Source organism: Mytilus edulis, chromosome 3 (genome assembly GCF_963676685.1).
Source record: "Mytilus edulis chromosome 3, xbMytEdul2.2, whole genome shotgun sequence".
In the NCBI taxonomy this organism is placed as follows: Eukaryota; Metazoa; Mollusca; class Bivalvia; order Mytilida; family Mytilidae; genus Mytilus; species Mytilus edulis.
In genome coordinates this window covers 105,937,526-105,961,517 of record NC_092346.1, presented here as the reverse complement: position 1 = coordinate 105,961,517, position 23,992 = coordinate 105,937,526, and the positions used below count along the sequence as shown (strand labels likewise).

Here is a 23,992-nt window from a genome sequence, read left to right as displayed (position 1 = left end):
TTGAACTTGATTTTGTATTGCCGATGTTTTTCTTTTCTGAGTATCACTACTTTATTGTCTAGTTTCCCCTTTCTAATTGTTTATTATTTGTTTTTTTATTCTTTGTGCAATAGAAAATCATCAAAAACAAGAGGCTGTCAGAGCGACAGCAAACCCGATTTATTAATATTTATTTGTGTCCTGGCATTTTTCAATATCACAAGAACTATAACTTCTGAACGGTTAAAGTGAAAATCGTCAATATCAAACTTGACCTCCATTTTGTCAACAGTAACAACATATTAAAATTTTAAAAGCTTTGGTTGAACTTTTCATGAGTAAATGCAGGGACACCACTGGAAAAGCCATTTTCAATCTTTCAAGAACCATAACTCCTGAATGGTAAAAGTCAAAATCGTAATTATTGAACTTGACCTTCGTTTTGTTGTCAGTTACAACATATTAAAACTTTTAAAGCTTTGGTTGAACAGTTCAGGAGTAAATGCAGGGACAACATTTGGCTGCCGCCCACCCACCCAACATCCTCAAATCAATAACCAACATTTTCGTGGAAAATCCGGTTAATAAAATGTATTTAGGGATATGGAAATTTAGCCCAAAAGCCAAGCCCTTTGAAGATATCAAGCCAAACAGCTTTTTATTAGTGTGACAATTGTTTGGTGACAGATGAATAAGATGGTGTATCATGGTTGATTTTTATTGGTCTTCATCAATATCTACAAATGCTGACAGCATATCTACTATGTTTTCCTGGTCTTCATTCTACAAAATACAAAAAAAATATCAAACATTCTGAATTAATTATACAGAATTCCAACACTGGACTGTCCAGTTTGGATATTCTATCAATCAGAATTCCAATTATTTTTGTGCATACATTAAATTATCTGTACAAACTGGGTGATAATTTTGAACAGTTATTAAATTTCTCTGTCTAAAATATCCTTTCTACAGTACAAAAAAAAACATTGTCTTATTAATTTTCATTCGCAGTATTTGGATTTTGTTGTTTTCATGGAAGCATTAGCTTACTCATAGAAGCACAGGTTGATCTTAAAACATTTTTGGTGGTTATGTTTTTGATTTTCACCTGACAAAAAAAATATTTGTTACTGTATCGAGGACATACAGGAATCCAAAATCTGACATTTATGCCTTTTAAAAATACAAGGCTACTTACAGACAATGTGTGTTTTTCTTCCTCTTTTTTCACTCCTTCTGAATTGTTCTCCCCAAGTAATATTTCAGGTGTTGATGATTCTTCAGTATCTTTTTGGTTGACACTCGACTCCATGAAACCTCCTGGTGTATCATCATCATCAGTATCCATGACGATAGCATCTTGTTCCTCCATTGGAGACTGTCTCTCATTAGAAAGGTTAGCTTTAATTTGACCTTGATTATTTGTTGACTTAGTAAAAGTATGGTCAATAATTTTAGACTGTTGATTGTCAGAATCACTGTGTCCCCCATGCTTTTGTTTTCTCTCATAGATATCCTTAACAGTAGTTTCACTTTCATCAGTAAAGATTTTTTTTGACTCTCCATTGTCTGTATTGTGTTTTTCCCCGACTGATTCAAATAAAGATGATGTTTTTTGTCCTGATAAATATATGCTGCTACTTTCTGCAGCTTTATCTTGCTGGATAATGTCAGTTTTATCTTCAATAACCTCCCTTGACACTGATTTTGGTACATTATAAGATGGAACTCTGGCATGTATAAGGGCTTCCAAGGCTTGTAGAGATTCTAGGCTGTATGACGATACCTGCAAGGTAAATAACAAACATTTCAATTCTATTGCATAATAATTTTTGAATCAAGCTAAAAGTTTAATGGAATAATTATAATTCTGCTTTCCCCTACATTGTTTTTTGTTGGGATTGGAGTTCCTCTGTAATTAGTTTTCTATGTTGTGTATACTGTGGTTGTTTTGGGGTTATTTTTAATGATTTGCCATGCTGTTGCCAATTAGTAATTAACTTTTCAGTTTTCATATCCTATGGTATCTTTTGCCTCTCTTGAATAAAAATGTTGCTTGCTATATGTCCAGTGGCAAATATTTCATTAATATTGAGAACATAATACACTAGAAAGATTCTGCAAAGTAGGTTGAACAGAATATAGTGTGGGAAGTTTGAAATGCCACTGGAAAAATGAAAGAAGCAAATTATGCCTTGCTACAGGCAAACATGCAAATAGAGGTGCACTTTTTATAGGTTTTCAATACAGTTATACTAGCTTCTGGAAGTTTTGAAAGTTTAAAAGGTGAAAAAACGTAGTTGCTTTAGAAATGTTAGCCTTAACTTGTTGATACATACCAACAAACTGCTGTCCTGAGATGTACATCTGAGAACTGATAGAGAATAATGCAGTAATGATGATGCTATAGGATGTGGCATTACATTAAACGCTTGCATGACCCTGAGCAGACTGTGGCGACATCTATTATCAGTGTAAGGTATTCCATAGTTACCTTTACATCTGAAGGTAATGGCAACTGAAATAAGGAATTCTTGCAGCTCCTAAAAAATTAGTATTGCTCAAGTTAGTTTCAGAGTATGAATATATAACATGTAAAATAGAAATATGTCAGATTTGCAGCAGACTATTTTTGTCTTTAACAAAGAAAATGTTATCAATGATAAACTGTCTTTGTCGATGAATAACTTTTCACTTTTCACTTAAGGGCATACGATACAGTTACAGGGGAGATAATGACGTTGCTAACGTAAAACGTTATTTTCGCGACGTCAAACTGTGACATCGGGGAAAGATGCATTTTTCGACTGATTTTTATCATTCAAACTGATTTAAATTGAAAACGAGTGCATGGACCCCTATTTTTTAAAATGACATTTTGTTTCAATTTGCAGGGAGATTATGTAGATCAAATTTCAATTTTTTTAATTTTGATAAATATATAGCAAAAAATGATGGTTTTTTTTCTCATTTTATGATCATTTGATAAATATGAGTAATTTCTGAATATAAAATTTTCGAAAGACAAAATACAGCCACAAATCTGAATTTTGAGCAAATATACAAAATTTCAACCTCATTTTACTCAAAAAGTAGCACATGAAGGTATACTTTTTATTACAAATTTGATTTAATCAGGCAAAATATAGCCTATATGGAAATTTTCATCAAACTTTAGATACGGGATCAAAACTGTATCGTATGCCCTTAAATGTAGCACTTTTTTTAGTACCAAAGTTACCTGAAAAATTATATGAATTATGAAAATATCAATCTCAATTAAAACATATTTACCTCAATTAGTTTCTGCTTAAGTTGACAACCAACAGTAGTAAGGAACCAATATAAAACTGAAAATACCAAAAATCACAATAGAAAAAAAAGGTGTGACAAATCAACAGTCAATTAGAAAAATGAAACTAAATTTGTATATAAAGGTCTTTAAAAGTATGATTGTTTGATATATTGTTTCCTTTACATCATGATAATATCCATCAAATCTAGGGTAGTTACATTAAATATCATCAATAAACCTCAAACCATTTAGACATATTAAGATGTTGGTGCAAAATAAAGGACCATCATTCTTACCCAATACTAAATCTAACTTCAAAGCTTCAGTTAATTCCAAAAAAAAAACAGAAAATAAAACCATAACTCTAACATGATTTTAAATTTATAAAACTTTTTCTACATTTTGGTCGCTACTTTTATAATCATCTGGATTCCTAAAAAGTGATTTTTACATACATGTATAAGGGAAACATCTCTACCTGTTTGTAATTATGAAAGTAAAATCCAATTATTGAAATTAAGAGGACAATATCTTTACAAGTTTTAAGTTTTGCTCATTGTTGAAACAGTAAGGAAACCTTAACATGTAAACTCTGGGAAACATTCAAAGTCAATGAACTATGAATAAAGGTTGCATGGCCAAATAACCTCTATAAAAATATATAGATATGCCAACGCTTATAAAACTTCATACCAAATACCATTGACTTATCTTAAGTGGTTCCATGTAAACTAAGCAAAAGTTTTAAAGTTAATAGACCAAGACTGAAGGACAGAGGCAAATAATTTCAATGGAAATGAGATGTACCAATCATAATACAAAATGTACAACTGCATATTACATACCATTAACCTACCCATAATGCTTCTCTTTACAACTGACTAAATCAAAAACTAAGCTGCTATTTTACCTTCCAACGCTACCATACATAGTTCAGAGTTAGCCTCCAAATCTACTTTCTTCTGTGTACTAATTCCATGACTGATTTCAGAGTAACCTCCCTTCTTCTTCTTTTTGAATGGAGGAGGTTCAAAACTGTCTGATTTTTTGCTTTTGATGGAAACCGTCTGATGAAAATATCAAAAAAGTTAAAATAATTCAAACAATAAAATCTAGATCACTGCCATAAAAATACCAAGGTCATTAAAAAATTAATTTGGATTTAACAAGATTTAACCTGTTCAAGCATTAAGATATGCCTTGGAGAAGAATAAAAGGCAGTAATTGATTAATGGGTCAGTCTTTGAAATTTGTTAAATGGATGATAAAAATCTAAGTACATAAAATATGAGATATTTTTAACTGCTAAATATTTATAGCAGTAAACAACAAGAATGTGTCCATAGCACACGGATGCCCCACTTGCACTATCATTTTCTATGTTCTGTGGACTGTGACATCAGGGTCAAAACTCTAATTGGACATTAAAATTAGAAAGATCCTACCATGGGGAACACTCAGTGAACTAATTTCAATTTGTTTAGACTTCAACTTCATCAAAAACTTTAACACGAAGCAGGACAGACATCGATTAGACAGACAAATGGACACATAGACCGAAAAACATAAGAATGTAGGACAGAAAGTCACAGGACAAAAAGTCACAGACAAAAAGTCACGGACAAAAAGTCACAGGACAAAAAGTCACAATTCATTTTTTCTGATTATTTTTTTTGAATAAAAAACGCTTATTTCTACAAAAATATTTTTGTATTTTGATTAAACTATTGTATATAAACCAACTTTTTAAACAAAATATATCAAAAAAATATCAAAGATTATCAAATGATTGTTAAAAAAACAAAATGTCAAAGTGACTTGGCACTTAAATGGCTTCATGGTGCCAAGAAAAACACCTTATGCATGATTAAAATTAAATAAATCTTCATTTTTCAAGTATACTGACACATTTCCTAAACTTTAATATGAATATATGTATTTAAAAGTAAATATTTCAAGATTTATTCTTATATATTAAAATAATGGTCAATAAATTATTTGTGACTTTTTGTCCTGTGACTTTTTGTCCTATCAAATTTGCGACTTTATGTCCTGTGACTTTTTGTCCTGTGACTTTCTGTCCGTTTACCAAACATAATACCCTTAGTTGGGGCATAAAAACAAAAATATATAGGAATGTGTTGTTAAACACTAAAGGCACTGACTGCCCTAAGACGGGGACTGCTCCAGTCATGCTTCAGTGACTCCCAATATAATCGATCAATTTTTTCCCACATAAAGGGGGGGGGGGGGGGCTTAGATACGCCTATATAAGCTCTGAAGATATAGTAACTTGAATAACCTTCATGTTATCTGTGTGAGGTCTGACATCATTGAGTATTTCCTTGATCAACCAGTCATCCTCGTCTGTAGTGAGGGACTACTGTACAGCCCCTGTTATAGTAACTTACCTTCATGTTATCTGTGTGAGGTCTGACATCATGGAGTATTTCCTGGACTAACCAGTCATCCTCGTCTGTAGTGAGGGACTACAGTACAGCCCCTGTTATAGTAACTTACCTTCATGTTATCTGTGTGAGGTCTGACATCAAGGAGTATTTCCTGGACTAACCAGTCATCCTTGTCTGTAGTGAGGGACTACAGTACAGCCCCTGTTATAGTAACTTACCTTCATGTTATCTGTGTGAGGTCTGACATCATGGAGTATTTCCTGGACTAACCAGTCATCCTCGTCTGTAGTGAGGGACTACAGCCCCTGTTATAGTAACTTACCTTCATGTTATCTGTGTGAGGTCTGACATCATGGAGTATTTCCTGGACTAACCAGTCATCCTCGTCTGTAGTGAGGGACTACAGCCCCTGTTATAGTAACTTACCTCCATGTTATCTGTGTGAGGTCTGACATCATGGAGTATTTCCTGGACTAACCAGTCATCCTCGTCTGTCAGGTCTGTAGTGAGGGACTACAGCCCCTGTTATAGTAACTTACCTTCATGTTATCTGTGTGAGGTCTGACATCATGGAGTATTTCCTGGACTAACCAGTCATCCTCGTCTGTAGTGAGGGACTACAGCCCCTGTTATAGTAACTTACCTTCATGTTATCTGTGTGAGGTCTGACATCATGGAGTATTTCCTGGACTAACCAGTCATCCTCGTCTGTAGTGAGGGACTACAGCCCCTGTTATAGTAACTTACCTCCATGTTATCTGTGTGAGGTCTGACATCATGGAGTATTTCCTGGACTAACCAGTCATCCTCGTCTGTCATGTCTGTAGTGAGGGACTACAGCCCCTGTTATAGTAACTTACCTTCATGTTATCTGTGTGAGGTCTGACATCATGGAGTATTTCCTGGACTAACCAGTCATCCTCGTCTGTCATGTCTGTAGTGAGGGACTACAGCCCCTGTTATAGTAACTTACCTTCATAATATCTGTGTGAGGTCTGACATCATGGAGTATTTCCTGGACTAACCAGTCATCCTCGTCTGTAGTGAGGGACTACAGCCCCTGTTATAGTAACTTACCTTCATGTTATCTGTGTGAGGTCTGACATCATGGAGTATTTCCTGGACTAACCAGTCATCCTCGTCTGTAGTGAGGGACTACAGCCCCTGTTATAGTAACTTACCTCCATGTTATCTGTGTGAGGTCTGACATCATGGAGTATTTCCTGGACTAACCAGTCATCCTCGTCTGTCATGTCTGTAGTGAGGGACTACAGCCCCTGTTATAGTAACTTACCTTCATGTTATCTGTGTGAGGTCTGACATCATGGAGTATTTCCTGGACTAACCAGTCATCCTCGTCTGTCATGTCTTTAGTGAGGGACTACAGCCCCTGTTATAGTAACTTACCTTCATGTTATCTGTGTGAGGTCTGACATCATGGAGTATTTCCTGGACTAACCAGTCATCCTCGTCTGTAGTAATTATGAAAGACTTTGTAGTTTGTAGCCAAAGTGCCAGTGTTTTGTATACAAACTGTCTTAAAGAGCTGAAGTATAAGAGTATGAATAGAGAAGGACAATTAACACACTAGTATATATACATGAATATTCTAATACCAATACTCAATAAAAACAAGAATGTGTCCATAGTACACAGATGCCCCACTCGCACTATCATTTTCTATGTTTAGTGGACCATGAAATTGGGGTGAAAACTCTTATCTGGCATTAAAATTAGAAAAATCATATCATAGGAAACATGTGTTCTAAGTTTCAAGTAGATTGGACATCAACTTCATCAAAAACTACCTTGACCGAAAACTTTAACCTGAAACTTGCATTATCATTTTCTATGTTCAGTGGCCAATCAAATTGGGATAAAACCTCTAATTTGGCATTAAAATTAGAAAGATCATATCATAGGGAACATGTGTACTAAGTTTCAAGTTGATTGGACTTCAAATTCATCAAAAACTACCTTGACCAAAAACTTTAACCTGAAGTAGAACGAACAGACAGACTGATGAACAGATAGACGAACAGACCAGAAAACATAATGCCCCTCTACTATTGTAAGTGGGGCATAAAAATAAACAAGCTATCCATGATTACCTCTAGTTGCTGTCAATTTGTTTTTAGTTTATTGATTTTCAGAAATCAGACAAGCTGTTTTTTTGTTTGCATTGTTTCATATTTTGTCATGCCAGGGCCTTTTATAGCTGGCTGTATGATATGGGTATTGGTCATTGTTAAAGGCTGTATGATATGGGTATTGGTCATTGTTAAAGGCTGTATGATATGGGTATTGGTCATTGTTAAAGGCTGTATGATATGGGTATTGGTCATTGTTAAAGGCTGTATGATATGGGTATTGGTCATTGTCAAAGGCTGTATGATATGGGTATTGGTCATTGTTAAAGGCTGTATGATATGGGTATTGGTCATTGTTAAAGGCTGTATGATATGGGTATTGGTCATTGTTAAAGGCTGTATGATATGGGTATTGGTCATTGTTAAAGGCTGTATGATATGGGTATTGGTCATTGTTAAAGGCTGTATGATATGGGTATTGGTCATTGTCAAAGGCTGTATGATATGGGTATTGGTCATTGTCAAAGGCTGTATGATATGGGTATTGGTCATTGTTAAAGGCTGTATGATATGGGTATTGGTCATTGTTAAAGGCTGTATGATATGGGTATTGGTCATTGTTAAAGGCTGTATGATATGGGTATTGGTCATTGTTAAAGGCTGTATGATATGGGTATTGGTCATTGTTAAAGGCTGTATGATATGGGTATTGGTCATTGTTAAAGGCTGTATGATATGGGTATTGGTCATTGTTAAAGGCTGTATGATATGGGTATTGGTCATTGTTAAAGGCTGTATGATATGGGTATTGGTCATTGTTAAAGGCTGTATGATATTGTTAAAGGCTGTATGATATGGGTATTGGTCATTGTTAAAGGCTGTATGATATGGGTATTGGTCATTGTTAAAGGCTGTATGATATTGTTAAAGGCTGTATGATATGGGTATTGGTCATTGTTAAAGGCTGTATGATATGGGTATTGGTCATTGTTAAAGGCTGTATGATATGGGTATTGGTCATTGTTAAAGGCTGTATGATATGGGTATTGGTCATTGTTAAAGGCTGTATGATATTGTTAAAGGCTGTATGATATGGGTATTGGTCATTGTTAAAGGCTGTATGATATGGGTATTGGTCATTGTTAAAGGCTGTATGATATTGTTAAAGGCTGTATGATATGGGTATTGGTCATTGTTAAAGGCTGTATGATATTGTTAAAGGCTGTATGATATGGGTATTGGTCATTGTTAAAGGCTGTATGATATGGGTATTGGTCATTGTTAAAGGCTGTATGATATGGGTATTGGTCATTGTTAAAGGCTGTATGATATGGGTATTGGTCATTGTTAAAGGCTGTATGATATGGGTATTGGTCATTGTTAAAGGCTGTATGATATGGGTATTGGTCATTGTTAAAGGCTGTATGATATGGGTATTGGTCATTGTTAAAGGCTGTATGATATGGGTATTGGTCATTGTTAAAGGCTGTATGATATGGGTATTGGTCATTGTTAAAGGCTGTATGATATAGGTATTGCTCATTGTTAAAGGCTGTATGATATGGGTATTGGTCATTGTTAAAGGCTGTATGATATGGGTATTGGTCATTGTTAAAGGCTGTATGATATGGGTATTGGTCATTGTTAAAGGCTGTATGATATGGGTATTGGTCATTGTTAAAGGCTGTATGATATTGTTAAAGGCTGTATGATATGGGTATTGGTCATTGTTAAAGGCTGTATGATATGGGTATTGGTCATTGTTAAAGGCTGTATGATATGGGTATTGGTCATTGTTAAAGGCTGTATGATATGGCTATTGGTCATTGTTAAAGGCTGTATGATATGGGTATTGGTCATTGTTAAAGGCTGTATGATATCGGTATTGCTCATTGTCAAAGGCTGTATGATATGGGTATTGGTCATTGTTAAAGGCTGTATGATATGGGTATTGGTCATTGTTAAAGGCTGTATGATATGGGTATTGGTCATTGTTAAAGGCTGTATGATATGGGTATTGGTCATTGTTAAAGGCTGTATGATATGGGTATTGGTCATTGTTAAAGGCTGTATGATATAGGTATTGCTCATTGTTAAAGGCTGTATGATATGGGTATTGGTCATTGTTAAAGGCTGTATGATATGGGTATTGGTCATTGTTAAAGGCTGTATGATATGGGTATTGGTCATTGTTAAAGGCTGTATGATATGGGTATTGGTCATTGTTAAAGGCTGTATGATATAGGTATTGCTCATTATCAAAGGCTGTATGGTAACATATAGTTGCTTACATCCACATAATTTCTACACTTATGTTCATTTGTCTCAACCATATCTCCCTACTTTCATACATGTCTTTCATTTTTTCCTACCCAGCTCAAAATAGAATCTAATATTAAATCATTTTTTTTATTTTCCTAATTTTAACATGCTGTTGTATCATATGTATTTTAATGTGTTTTATAAATTTCTATGACTTGCAGTCAAATCATTCAATACCAAAAGGAAAAAAACATAATTATCTCACCTGTGGGCCCTGTTCTGACCATAAACATAATTATCTCACCTGTGGGCCCTGTTCTGACCATAAACATAATTATCTCACCTGTGGGCCCTGTTCTGACCATAAACAACTTTAGTCCTGAATAACATTAATTCTTTGACCATCACAGTTATAATGGTCTTGGAATATGGTAAAAGTAATGTTTTACATCTGAAATTAAACCACAAATAAAGTACACACATCCACAAATATTCTTTAGTCATATCTTAATTGCAGACTGGAATAATTTTTCATCCATATTTTGGTCAAAAAAGGTTGTTCCCTTTAACCTGACCCAATCACAAAAAACTGTTTAAAAGTTTCAAGTGAATTAACCATGATGATTGGGAGAGACCTATATTATCTACATGGAAAGGAGATGTGAAATACTAATAAAACAGCATACCAAATATCGTTGAATTATCATTAGTGGTTCATCTAAACAAACTTCAACATTTATGATATGCAAAAGTTTCAGTTAACAGACTTTGGCATAGGGGACGAAGCCAAATAATCTCCATGGCAATGAAATCTGCTAATACAACTGCATATAAAGTATCCTTGAGCTACCACTGGGTGTTCCCCTTCAACTGACGCAATCACAAAATATGCTAACTAAGCAAAAGTTTTTAAGTCAATAGACCATGACTGAGGAGACACAGCAAAACAATCTACGAGAAAATAAGATGTGCCAATGCTGAAACAACTGCATACCAAATAAACAACCCTAATCAGGAACTAATTTATTATTGACCATTCTGCAACCTCTGCTGACAACAGCATGCCTATATCTCACTTTTAGGACTTTGCCAATGTTAGAAAAAACATATTTCTCAAACAGACTACAGTAATCAAATATATTTCCTTATTATTATTAAGGCACAACTAAATGGTATATTTATATAATGTTTTCTATGCAACTAAATATAACCTAGTATTTAAATAAGAATTTTAAAGTTATAAAAAGGAGACAACATTTGTTACACAAGTTATACAAGGGAGACAACATTTGTTACACAAGTTATAGAAGGGAGACAATCTGTTTTGTATTTACCTTGAAATAAGACTGTGAAGACAAAGTACTGCATCACTGTGTAGTGTTGATATATATCCTGATAATAACAACCTTTCTGTAGAGGGTCTCAAAGTCTACAACAACAGAAATCTGTATGCAGCAGGCATAAAATACACATGAACTCATCGTGAATTTGAGGAGTAGAAAAATTACATAAATATAAATAGTCCCCAATATGTCAAACTTAAATCTTTCCTTTAAGAGTACATCATCAATGTGACAAAATGGTGAAAATAAATTAGCATTATAGGTTAGAAGGGCTAAATATGTAAAAATAGATTCATTGTCCTTCAACCAAATATTGTGCCAACTGTCTTTAAAACACCTTTTTCCTTATTCTGTTACTTTTTGTTTGAAAATTAGATAAATTGATGGCATGACTTAGATTCATAGGATAATTGACAAACTTCGGGTTGTTGTCTCTTTGGCACATTCCCCATTGCCATTCTCAATTTTATTCACAAAGCATATGTATATATACTTGAGCAAGTATTATTAGATATGTTATTATAAAGTACTTACTAAATCTCTGATATTGACAGATAACACTTTAGTCACAAGTCTTATGACATCACTAACTGGAATTTTGACAGGAGCTGGAAATGGCTGACTGAAAATAGCAAAAATTCTTTAAATCAACAATCCTTTTTAACTTTTTTCACTCAGGGGCCAGATATTCTATCAACTTAAACATCAAATATCATAATATAAAATTTATGGCCAAATTGTTTTCTAAATCATTGCATGCAAATGATATTTTAATATTAAACTACTTTTGAACTGTATTGATATGCATTCACTTTTTATTCACTGAAAAGATGTATTTTTTGCATTTGTTAAACCCAACAGTGTTGAATTTAGATTTTTATGCTTTGTTTGTCCCTCAAGGTATTAATGGTAATCACCTGAGAGTTAACTGTAATTACCTGAGTAATTCTTGTAAACAAAGACAATAAGTATGGTGATAAGATGATAAAATGTTAAATCTGTTTGTGTATGTCTCTGGAAGTTCTCTCATTGGCAGGACTTGAACACTAAACGTTGATTCTAACTCTGGAAGAGAAAATATCAACATTGAAGTTACATTTGCTTTAGGCCTCATATCAATATGTACAGATGAACACACCAGTGGATAGTTTTATAAGTATTCATACCACATCCCTGTATCTTTATATATATTGTAATTCTACTTTTACTTTTTTAAATTTCCTTACTATCTGACAAGAATTGAACACTTTGAGAGCACTTTCAATCCAATTCTCTATAGAAGTTATATTTCTACGGAAAATAACCCTGCAAATATAATTGATCAGCCCTGATTTTTTAAACTTGTATCCAGATATTGCTGATATAAACCATGCTGTAAATTTCATTACAGTCCTAAAAGAAATATATAGGCTTAACAGTGCTTATAATGAAACTTTCAAAATATAATCTATATTTCTAAAGGTCAAAAATCCTTTAAAAATATTGATTTAAAACAAATTGTCTGAGACATTGCTGAAAAAAACTATGTGTAAATATCATAAAAATCTGTCAAGAATGTATACATGAGGGAGCTAACAAGACTGAAAAGATACATGCCCATTAATTTTATTCCCTGCAACATGTATAGTGTGTGGATCGATAAGAGAGAAGGCTGACTAAAGTAGGTATTTAGACACATAGTTTTTATGAAAGTTTCTGAAGTAGAGCAATATTTACAACAAGTGAAACTGTGAGCAGTAAACTGTGAGCTACTGCTCACTGATGATACCCCTGCCTACCCAGGAAGTTGTTGAGTGATGAATCTGAAATGCTTATGATGTAGATGTGATGACAAAAATTCATGTGATGGATAGACAGACTGACTGACAAATAGATGGATGGACAGACAGACAGACAGAGGTAAAACAGTATACCTCCAAAAAATAATTATGTGTTTAATAAAATCATTATGAGGTTTATTCAAGCCATTATAAAGAAGGTTAACTACTTCGGTTAGACAGGTAATGGTCTGTTGAAACTTGTACGACCAGGCCTCACTTACCAGGTATATTCAAGCCATTATAAAGAAGGTTAACTACTTCTGTTAGACTGGTAATGATCTGTTGAAACTTGTTCGACCAGGCCTCGGTGAAATGGATCCCCTTGTTTCCTCCACCACCAACTCTAGCAAGCAATACATACAGGGCAATAGCTTCCTGGAAAATAAAACTTTCCTTTAAAACTCTTAACTAGCTTCCTTCAAGTTCTCATCTCTACTCAATACAAAAAATTACTATATATATATAATAATATTTTTAAATTTGCAAACTATATTTCACATAAAATAATAACAGTTCGTTAAAATATTGTCACTAGCGCTTTCATGCTTTCTGGCAATCTTCAGGCGACGTTTTAACAATGTCCTTGACGACACTGCCGTTGGTAAAGCTTATTACGTTACAATAACGGTAAGGGGAGATAAATCAAACGTGTTTAAGTAGATCCGTTTAATTTTGGCTGAAAGTCCTTTATAAAGTGTGCTTCCTTTGCCAGTCTTTTATATTTGTTCGATTCGTTCATTTTATAGAATCTAGATGTGGTCTTTGTGAATATATGGCAACTGGCCCCCAAATAACATTGAAAAACGGCCAAACCATTGTTCCAAATGCAGACATGAATTGCAAAACGGTAAACCTTATTTACTGTATTGTATGCAGCACTTGCAAGGAATGGTACATCGGACAGACTGGTAATTCAATTTGTCAAAGAGTTCATGTTCACAGACAACAGATACAAGATCCATCCACACGAATGCAAGATGTGAGCAAACATTTTGAAACGTGCAGTAGTGGAAAATTTACCGTATATCCGTTCTATAAAATGAACGAATCAAACAAATATAAAAGACTGGCAAAGGAAGCACACTTTATAAAGGACTTTCAGCCAAAATTAAACGGATCTACGTAAACACGTTTGATTTATCTCCCCTTACCGTTATTGTAACGTCATAAACGTTACTAACGGCAGTGTCGTCAAGGACATTGTTAAAACGTCGCCTGAAGATTGCCAGAAGGCATGAAAGCGCTAGTGACAATATTTTAACGAACTGTTATTATTTGATGTGAAATGTAGTTTGCAAATTTAAAAATATTATTATATACATTCTGTACACCGTGTTTATTTACTTTTTTTCAATAGTTTCATATGCTCATGGACTTTTTTTTATAGGCATTCAATGTGATCTCATACTGACTATGATGATGATGGCTGCGTGAATGCTGCTCAACTTACAACTTGTGTGAGATTAATCAATGCCAATTCATAATATGATATATTCAAACATTGCAATTTAAAGGGGCACTAGCTACGAGGTTCAATCAATAATGAAAGTGAAATAGTGAAATAATAATTCGCTTTTAGCAGCCAAAACAGTTCAATTTTGTCATATTAAGCTAAGAAACATTGAAAATTAATTATTCACTTGCAAGTGAATAACTTGACCTAAATAAATCCGTATTCATGTGAACTTCAATTCAACCCCCTAGCTAGAGATTGACAACGCATGCTTTGTACGTGTACTGGTTATTTAAAGAAAAAGAATGTCAACAATGAAAGTGAAACAAGGGTAAATCATTTGATAACTGATTCGAGCCACATAAAATTATTTTAATACGGGTAAAAACAATGAGAAACATGCATTTTTAATCTATAAAATAAAATCAAACAGACCTATAAAAATCCAATTGCACGTGTTGACCTAATCTAATCATATCTTTATTTATGTTTACATCGCCTATATGGTCATCTGAGGTCAAATAAATAGTTAACTAGATGGCGTCTGGACTAAAATACACACGAAACGAACCTATATATTATCAACCCAATGCTCTGTAAACTGTTTATTTTAGACTTTTGATAGTGTGGATAAATGTTTTACATTGTTATATATCAAATATGAGAAGTCAGATCGGTGACCATGAATTTGACAGCTAGTGCCCCTTTAAACTAGGTGTTATTTATATTTAAAGCTAATTAATTCAAAACTTTATTATATCTTTCACAATACTGAATAGAATAAATATAATTGAAGAAAAAGTACATTATGGTTTATCTATATAACATTGGTTTTATGTAAGGTGACTACATTTATAATTTTCCCTATTCAAACAGACTTATGAAATCTTGTCTCATTATATCTTTCACAATATTGAATAGAATAAATATGTCTGAAGAAACGGTACATTATGTTTTTCCTATATAACATTGGTTTAACGTAAGGTGACTACATTTATAATTTTCCCTTTTCAAACAGACTTATGATAATGAGTAGTGTTATTTATAAGATGGAAACATTTGAATCAGACAAAGAATTTTGTTCTTGTTAATTGTAAATTATACCTTTGGTACAGACTGCTCCTTAAATAACTCTGTCACCATAACATCCAATTTAGTCTACAATATACAAAGTCATAAATATATGCATTCTGTAATATATAAGTGCCTATAAATAGCAGCACATGACATACAAATCTATGGGAGTGTGGATTAATCAGTACAGAGATTAAATCAATTACACAAATAAAATTATAGATTGCCTAACAATGTAATTTTAACACACTATTTAGTATGTAAATATAAGAATGTTTAAAATATTTACAAAATGATGAAAATAAACGCAATATTTCGCTAGACATTCTGTAATATATACATACAACGTATCAAGAAAATAAAGAACATTAGTTCTCCGTCAGACATCCTCTATAAGAAATGATGAAGTACATAAATTGTCATAGGAGACTACAAAATTCAAACAAACTAGAACATTAATGTGAATTTAAATGGTTGCATGAACCCTTTAAAATTTTAATAAATTACATGCATGTTAATTTCTATTTAATACTATGTCTCATTGGCAATCGCACCACCTTTTTTCATCTTAATAAGTTTTTCCAAATTATATCCCGAGGTTTCTGACGACATTGGTGATCTACAGTTAGCCCCATCACTAACCTTGAATGTTCCACAGGGTCCTGGATAACTTTGAATGCATACTCCTAGTAGCTTGAGTGATGTTGTAAGCCACTGAAATAAAAACATATTCAATACCTGTTATGTGGTCATATCATTAAAGTAACCCTGACCTGTAACCAATATTTCTGTTACTTCTAATATCAATGCATGAACAACTCATATTTACCATGTTTATAGCATAGACAAAGGTAGACAACTCAATGACTTTACAGGTGGAATTTAATTAAGATAACTTTAACTACAATATTTTTTTTTTTTTTTTTTTTGATGTCTTTATTTTAAAAGTGTCAATATATATGGAGTCTTGATTTTACACTGTTTTACCAAAGGTTTGACCGTTATGCCAATATTTTACTCCTCAACAAAAGCTCAAGGTAAAATATTTAGCCTAAAGGTCAAACCTTTGGTAACATCAGTTTAAATTCAAGCACCATACATTCTCATTAGAAATCCCTAGATAATTGGGATTCTGAACTCATTCAGAGTCCTGTACAAAAGTGATGTAAAGGATCTAGTTATCTGTTGTCATAAGTAATGTTATATTTACCAATCATTTACATCATTATCATAGAACATATATTTACCTCAGAACTTGCTGCTATAAGTGTTGCTAATAACTGTGGTAAAACAGATATAATATCTTTACTAAGAGCAGTGAAGTTCACAGTTAAAGGTATTATTTTACATCCTACACGACAGGATAACCTCTTGACCTCTACAGGGTCATGTGACTGCAAAATAAATCAAAATTCAGTTGTAAAATACAATGCAACAAGATCATTAATCAATATCAGAAGGTACATGTTTTAAACATTACATTCCAGTATGAAATAAAATCTAAACAAGTTAAGAACACATTTGCATCTATAGAACTAGGATAAGTCATGAAGGTGATAAGTTTCTTGTATAGGTAGTGTTACAAAAAAAATATAACTGATAACATTTCTATTACATGTACATGTATTATATATGTAAAATATTTATGATGAAACTGTTCTTCATTTTTAGGTTTTCGGTAGTCCTTCATTGATCTAAGGATTATTTACTGTGTTGTGCAGTGTGGCCTATATATATTTACAAGAACAAAAAAATAATTGAAAATGTATTTGGAGTGTGTAAATTTTATTAAATCTGTGATTAAAACTATATATTTATCAGTTAACTTACCTCTAAACACTGAACAATAAATTTGATCCATGTAACAGCATTCTGTGTAAATACTTCGGTAACGCATTGTTCTGTCAGCTTCTCAAGTAAAATCAATCCCTCTATTCTGTAATACATAATATTATATCAACTTCTCAAGTAAAATCAATCCCTCTATTCTGTAATACATAATATTATATCAACCTCTCAAGTAAAATCAATCCCTCTGTTCTGTAATACATAATATTATATCAACTTCTCAAGTAAAATCAATCCCTCTGTTCTGTAATACATAATATTATATCAACTTCTCAAGTAAAATCAATCCCTCTGTTCTGTAATACATAATATTATATCAACCTCTCAAGTAAAATCAATCCCTCTGTTCTGTAATACATAATATTATATCAACTTCTCAAGTAAAATCAATCCCTCTGTTCTGTAATACATAATATTATATCAACTTCTCAAGTAAAATCAATCCCTCTGTTCTGTAATACATAATATTATATCAACCTCTCAAGTAAAATCAATCCCTCTGTTCTGTAATACATAATATTATATCAACTTCTCAAGTAAAATCAATCCCTCTGTTCTGTAATACATAATATTATATCAACCTCTCAAGTAAAATCAATCCCTCTGTTCTGTAATATATAATATTATATCAACTTCTCAAGTAAAATCAATCCCTTTGTTCTGTAATACATAATATTATATCAACTTCTCAAGTAAACCAATCCCTCTGTTCTGTAATACATAATATTATATCAACTTCTCAAGTAAAATCAATCCCTCTATTCTGTAATACATAATATTATATCAACCTCTCAAGTAAAATCAATCCCTCTGTTCTGTAATACATAATATTATATCAACTTCTCAAGTAAAATCAATCCCTCTGTTCTGTAATACATAATATTATATCAGCTTCTCAAGTAAAATCAATCCCTTTGTTCTGTAATACATAATATTATATCAACTTCTCAAGTAAAATCAATCCCTCTGTTCTGTAATACATAATATTATATCAACCTCTCAAGTAAAATCAATCCCTCTGTTCTGTAATACATAATATTATATCAACCTCTCAAGTAAAACCAATCCCTCTGTTCTGTAATACATAATATTATATCAACCTCTCAAGTAAAATCAATCCCTCTGTTCTGTAATACATAATATTATATCAACCTCTCAAGTAAAATCAATCCCTCTGTTCTGTAATACATAATATTATATCAACTTCTCAAGTAAAACCAATCCCTCTGTTCTGTAATACATAATATTATATCAACTTCTCAAGTAAAATCAATCCCTCTGTTCTGTAATACATAATATTATATCAACCTCTCAAGTAAAATCAATCCCTCTGTTCTGTAATACATAATATTATATCAACTTCTCAAGTAAAATCAATCCCTCTGTTCTGTAATACATAATATTATATCAACCTCTCAAGTAAAACCAATCCCTCTGTTCTGTAATACATAATATTATATCAACCTCTCAAGTAAAATCAATCCCTCTGTTCTGTAATACATAATATTATATCAACTTCTCAAGTAAAATCAATCCCTCTGTTCTGTAATACATAATATTATATCAACTTCTCAAGTAAAACCAATCCCTCTGTTCTGTAATACATAATATTATATCAACTTCTCAAGTAAAATCAATCCCTCTGTTCTGTAATACATAATATTATATCAACCTCTCAAGTAAAATCAATCCCTCTGTTCTGTAATACATAATATTATATCAACCTCTCAAGTAAAACCAATCCCTCTGTTCTGTAATACATAATATTATATCAACTTCTCAAGTAAAATCAATCCCTCTGTTCTGTAATACATAATATTATATCAACCTCTCAAGTAAAATCAATCCCTCTGTTCTGTAATACATAATATTATATCAACTTCTCAAGTAAAACCAATCCCTCTGTTCTGTAATACATAATATTATATCAACTTCTCAAGTAAAACCAATCCCTCTGTTCTGTAATACATAATATTATATCAACTTCTCAAGTAAAATCAATCCCTCTGTTCTGTAATACATAATTGTATATATACATTATTGTTAGTTATCAGGATGTGCATAAGTAAATATCACTAGCATACTGTGCTGTAAATAATCAGGCAAAAATATCTCAATATTTGTTGAACATCATGTATTTTCTGCAAGTTCCTTTATTATGAATTTCTAATGACAAATGTAAGAGACAATTCTGAGTCATCAACCCAACAGAAAACTGCTACAACTATTTTTCAGAGACAGTTTGTCTACTAATCTAAGCATGCTAAGTATAATTTTATAGAACTATGACATGTATGATGTAACTTTCTAATCTAAGTAACTCAGACTTTTTATTTTAGATGCAAGGAAGAATTGAGTACTTTAATCAGGATGTGAGTTAGTTATGAATTGTTTTACATATACATTTTGGGGCTCTTTAAAGCTTACTATGCTGTACATGCTTTATGGGTTTTGCTCAGAGTTGAAGCCCATACAGTGACCTATAGTTCTAAACTTTTATATCATTTGGTCTCTTATGGAGAGTTGTCTAATTGAATTGTCAATCATAAATATCCTCTTGTTTTTATATATCGATATATATTTGTCCAACATTTGTAATTGAATATAAATGATCCACTCACCTTAGTTTAGATGTATTTAGACAGCCATGAATATAGCTGATGGTGTCTTGCAGACCATATGTCTTCTGTTAAAAAAATAGGTTTTAATTGAATGAAAAAATTGAAGGAATTGAATATTTGAAAAGATTATACACAGATGTATACATGTACAATGTAGAATGGTTTTTAGTTAACAGAAAATTTCAATTCACTGTATGCATTAACCATTTTAACAGTTAATATACTTCTAAAATCAGTATTCTTGTAAGAACTGCTATTTTTAGTTATTTGAAGACCAAAAACAATGTAGTTTAACACAAAATTGATATGATGATGATGAAAAATTCAATTTATTATCACATGATCACTGAAGATTGATCCCCGATTTTGGAAATATATAAATCATAAATGTTCACCAACCTGATTAATGGTTTAACCATGTGATGCCCTAGCAATGCCTAGTATGTACTAATAACATAATTCAAAATGTCAAAGTTATTTTGCCTGCCTTCTCATAGTCTAAATGATTATGATGTTTGATCATTTTTTTTAGACACCTTCCTTCAACCTTAGGAAGGTGCAATACAAAAATAAAAATCAATGAATATGTGGACTTTCTAGACCTTATATTTATGAAATTCTAGACACTTTGTCACCTGGTTAAATCAGCACCTGATTTGGCAGCTAGGCTAATAGGGATCTGGTTAATTTGGCACCCATGGTTAACATCATGACATCATGGACATTGTTTTGCAAGTAATCGAAAACTTTTTTTCATACATTTTTTTAATATTTTCCCTAGACATGCTTGAGATGTCAACATATACATGTATATGGCTCTTGACCCAAGAAAATGTTACTCTTATGGAAAAACTGGGCTGTTATATTTGTGACTGTTTTGAATTAAGGAGATCAGGTATGAACACTGACACTAAGTCAAGTAAATAATTTGAGAATAAATACATATATAATGTAATTATATTATTCTTTTATTCACAATATCAATGGTGGATCCAGGGGGGGCCCTGGGGGGCCCTGCCCCCCCCCCCTTTTCGTGGGAAAAATTTGGTTGATTATATAGGGAATCATTGAAGCATGACCCCTTAGGAAAAGTTCTGGATCCGCCACTGAATATATATGTGTGGTTTTTAGCTTGATTCTGACCAATGCCTTGTTTTTTTCTATGGTCGGGTTGTTGTCTCTTTGGCATATTCCCCATTTCCATTCTCAATTTTATTATATTCCAAATATATGTATATGCCTCTATTATTGTTGTTGTTACCAATTTTGTAAATCGATTGTATCTGATTTTATGCCCTTTATATATGGGCCCTGTAATTTGGGAAATAAAAATATTCTTTTCTTTTCTTTTCTATTTGTCATGCATAACAGAATTTCCAATGGATACATTGGTATAAACAATGTCATGATATCTGTTCCTATTGCCAAAGGTAAACAGACAGAAAGACACAGGACAAAAAGTCACAGGACATAGTCTACAAATTTGATAGGACAAAAAGTCACAAATAATCTGTTGGCAATTGTTTGAACATGTTGGATATATGAGAGAAAGATCTTGAAATATTTTCTTTTTGTAACATATGTTTATCTTTAAGTTTAGGCAAAAGTTCATAAAGCCATGATAAATTAAAATTTAATCATGCAAAGGATATCTTTCTTTGCAGAATGAAGCCATTTTACATTTTGTTTTCATAACAATTATTTGATCATTATTGATATTTATTGAATAAATTTCAATTACATAGTTGCTTCATATTCAATAGTTTAAGAAAAACACACAAAAATTTTTAAATAAGTGTTTTCTTGTTAAAAAAAAATAATCTCAAACTGAATTGTGACTTTTTGTTCTGTGACTTTCTGTCCTACATTCTTGCCAAAATGACTTGGAATTTGGAGAAGGGTAACGATTTGACATGTTTGACAAGATGCCGATTTGACCAGGTGCCTATTTGACTTTTTTTATAGGTGCTGAATAGACTTATTTACACTTTTGGTATTTAACTGAATTTTGTCCATGAATGTCGAATGACCTATTACATGTAAAATGGCTCTGAATCACCTTCTGACATCTAACAATAATCACTTTTTAATTGTGATTCAATTTTTTTGGAATTCTGATGTTATAGTTTACAGGAAGCTATGAGATTTTACCTAATGGCGGACAAATTTGCATACTAGTGTAAATATGTCTAGTGACCAGGTGCCGATTATTACTCTCTCCCAAGGATATCACTATGATCATCCCGGCCTTATTAATTAGTGATTAAAAAGAGGGGTTCAACTTTGAACAGAACAAATCAGCTGTTATTATATCTACAAGGCTACCTATACGAAATTCATCTAACATTATGAATCCTGTCAATGTAATACAAGTGAAACACCCCTTTTTCCATATAAGAGGGGGGTTAGGAGGGGTCCTGGTCCTGAATTCCCAAAATTCAAAAAAGAATTCTCCGATCCCGAAAGGGTCAATCCAGAAATCCCGCACTTAAAAACACACGATCCCGGTGTCCCGATATTTATATGGAAGTGTTTAATGACCTTAACGTGCTATACAGCCCTTGCATGGTCGGCTCGGTGCCCGAGGGCGATTGGTGAGCATTTAAATAATTTTGTCCCATCGGTCAGGAATGAGTGGTGGTCGCCATCTTGGTTTTGTGAGCTGTTTTGATTTGGTTTGTTTACTAATTTGATGTTATATTCTTCACAACGGCTGCTTTAAGGGCCAGTTTGGTCAGCTTGGCAGCCTGCTAACCTCGATGAAGGAGTACTGGTACAGTAGATGAGTCTCGGACATAGTATTATAGATGATAGGAAGCGTTATCAGGACCAAAGACGCAGGGCAGTGAATTGAAGGTCAATCACCCAACATCTAGGATACAGCCCTCAGACGTTAATCAGGAAAACACTCCCCCATGATACAATGGGTTTTGGAGTGCATGTTAACGCGGGTACGCCTACTACTACATGTATGTCTACTGTACCGCTTGGATTGGTTTCTGTCATCTAAAGTAGTTAAGTCGTTGATCATCTAACTGTAAACTCTCATCGAAGATAGCGGGTGAAGGAAAGCTGGCCCAGCATGTCCGTTCAGCTGTAATGACTGAGACGTGAAGGTCCTATCCCCCCTTATATATAAACATATAAAACAGATCTCTTCGAGAGAAGCTCTACTGTGATAGTCGACTTTGGTATATGTTTGTTTACCCCCTTATTGGTAGGATTTCAAACTCCTGTGAACAGATTTACAGATTTATTTATAAATGTTCCAAAACAATAGAATTATCTTTTAAATGATCATAATTTATTTAAAACCTGGAGACTGAAGAATTTGTTTTCGTCTGTCAACTGAAGAAGACATGTAAAATCGTTAATATCCTTGCTGTTCTTAATGATTTCGGACTTGAACGCAAAAATCACGTTTTCCATGGGGGCATCCATCTTGAAATATTCTGTGCGGACCTTTCAAAATGTCTGCGCCCATGTGAAACAAATCTGTTCTTTATCGCGAATAGTCTATGTGTTTATTTACAGCTTGATTTACAGACGTCTAAGTTATAAGGGACTGATTTGTACTATTTAAAGATAGGTATTACCGTTATTTAACAAACGAGACAGCTACCTAACACAAACATGGCATGTAAATTTATACAAATTATTGTGCAAAAAATAAGTTTTTTATAGATTCAAATGAAAATTAATAGAGCATTAAAATGACCTTTACTGTCAGGCGTCAAATTGGTTAAAATTAAATTTTATCACGAGTCGCCAAAATAACGTTATTAAAGTTTTC

The 23,992-nt window shown here is 32.9% G+C and overlaps 2 protein-coding genes across 3 annotated transcripts in view; one reads left to right on the top strand and one right to left on the bottom strand.

Annotated features, from left to right (window-relative positions):
* Positions 1-681: 681 nt before the first annotated feature.
* Positions 682-23,673, bottom strand: LOC139514741 (proline-, glutamic acid- and leucine-rich protein 1-like). The gene is made up of 17 exons (XM_071304379.1): positions 23,515-23,673; positions 20,200-20,264; positions 17,561-17,666; positions 16,978-17,124; positions 16,373-16,444; positions 15,761-15,814; positions 13,425-13,578; positions 12,322-12,448; positions 11,918-12,005; positions 11,375-11,469; positions 10,384-10,491; positions 7,096-7,234; positions 4,188-4,344; positions 3,277-3,332; positions 2,322-2,525; positions 1,181-1,768; positions 682-762 (listed from the first exon to the last, which is right to left on the bottom strand). The coding sequence occupies exons 1-17, from the start codon at positions 23,638-23,640 to the stop codon at positions 697-699; spliced, it is 2,352 nt and encodes a 783-aa protein (XP_071160480.1). The 5' UTR covers positions 23,641-23,673; the 3' UTR covers positions 682-696.
* Positions 23,650-23,992, top strand: part of LOC139514742 (telomerase Cajal body protein 1-like) — a 28,506-nt gene continuing 28,163 nt past the window's right edge. The window contains exon 1 of one of the 2 annotated variants that reach the window (XM_071304380.1): positions 23,650-23,788. The gene's annotated coding sequence lies outside the window, so the exon portion shown is untranslated. The remainder of the gene's footprint in view (positions 23,789-23,992) is intronic. The other variant, XM_071304381.1, reaches the window with a different exon arrangement.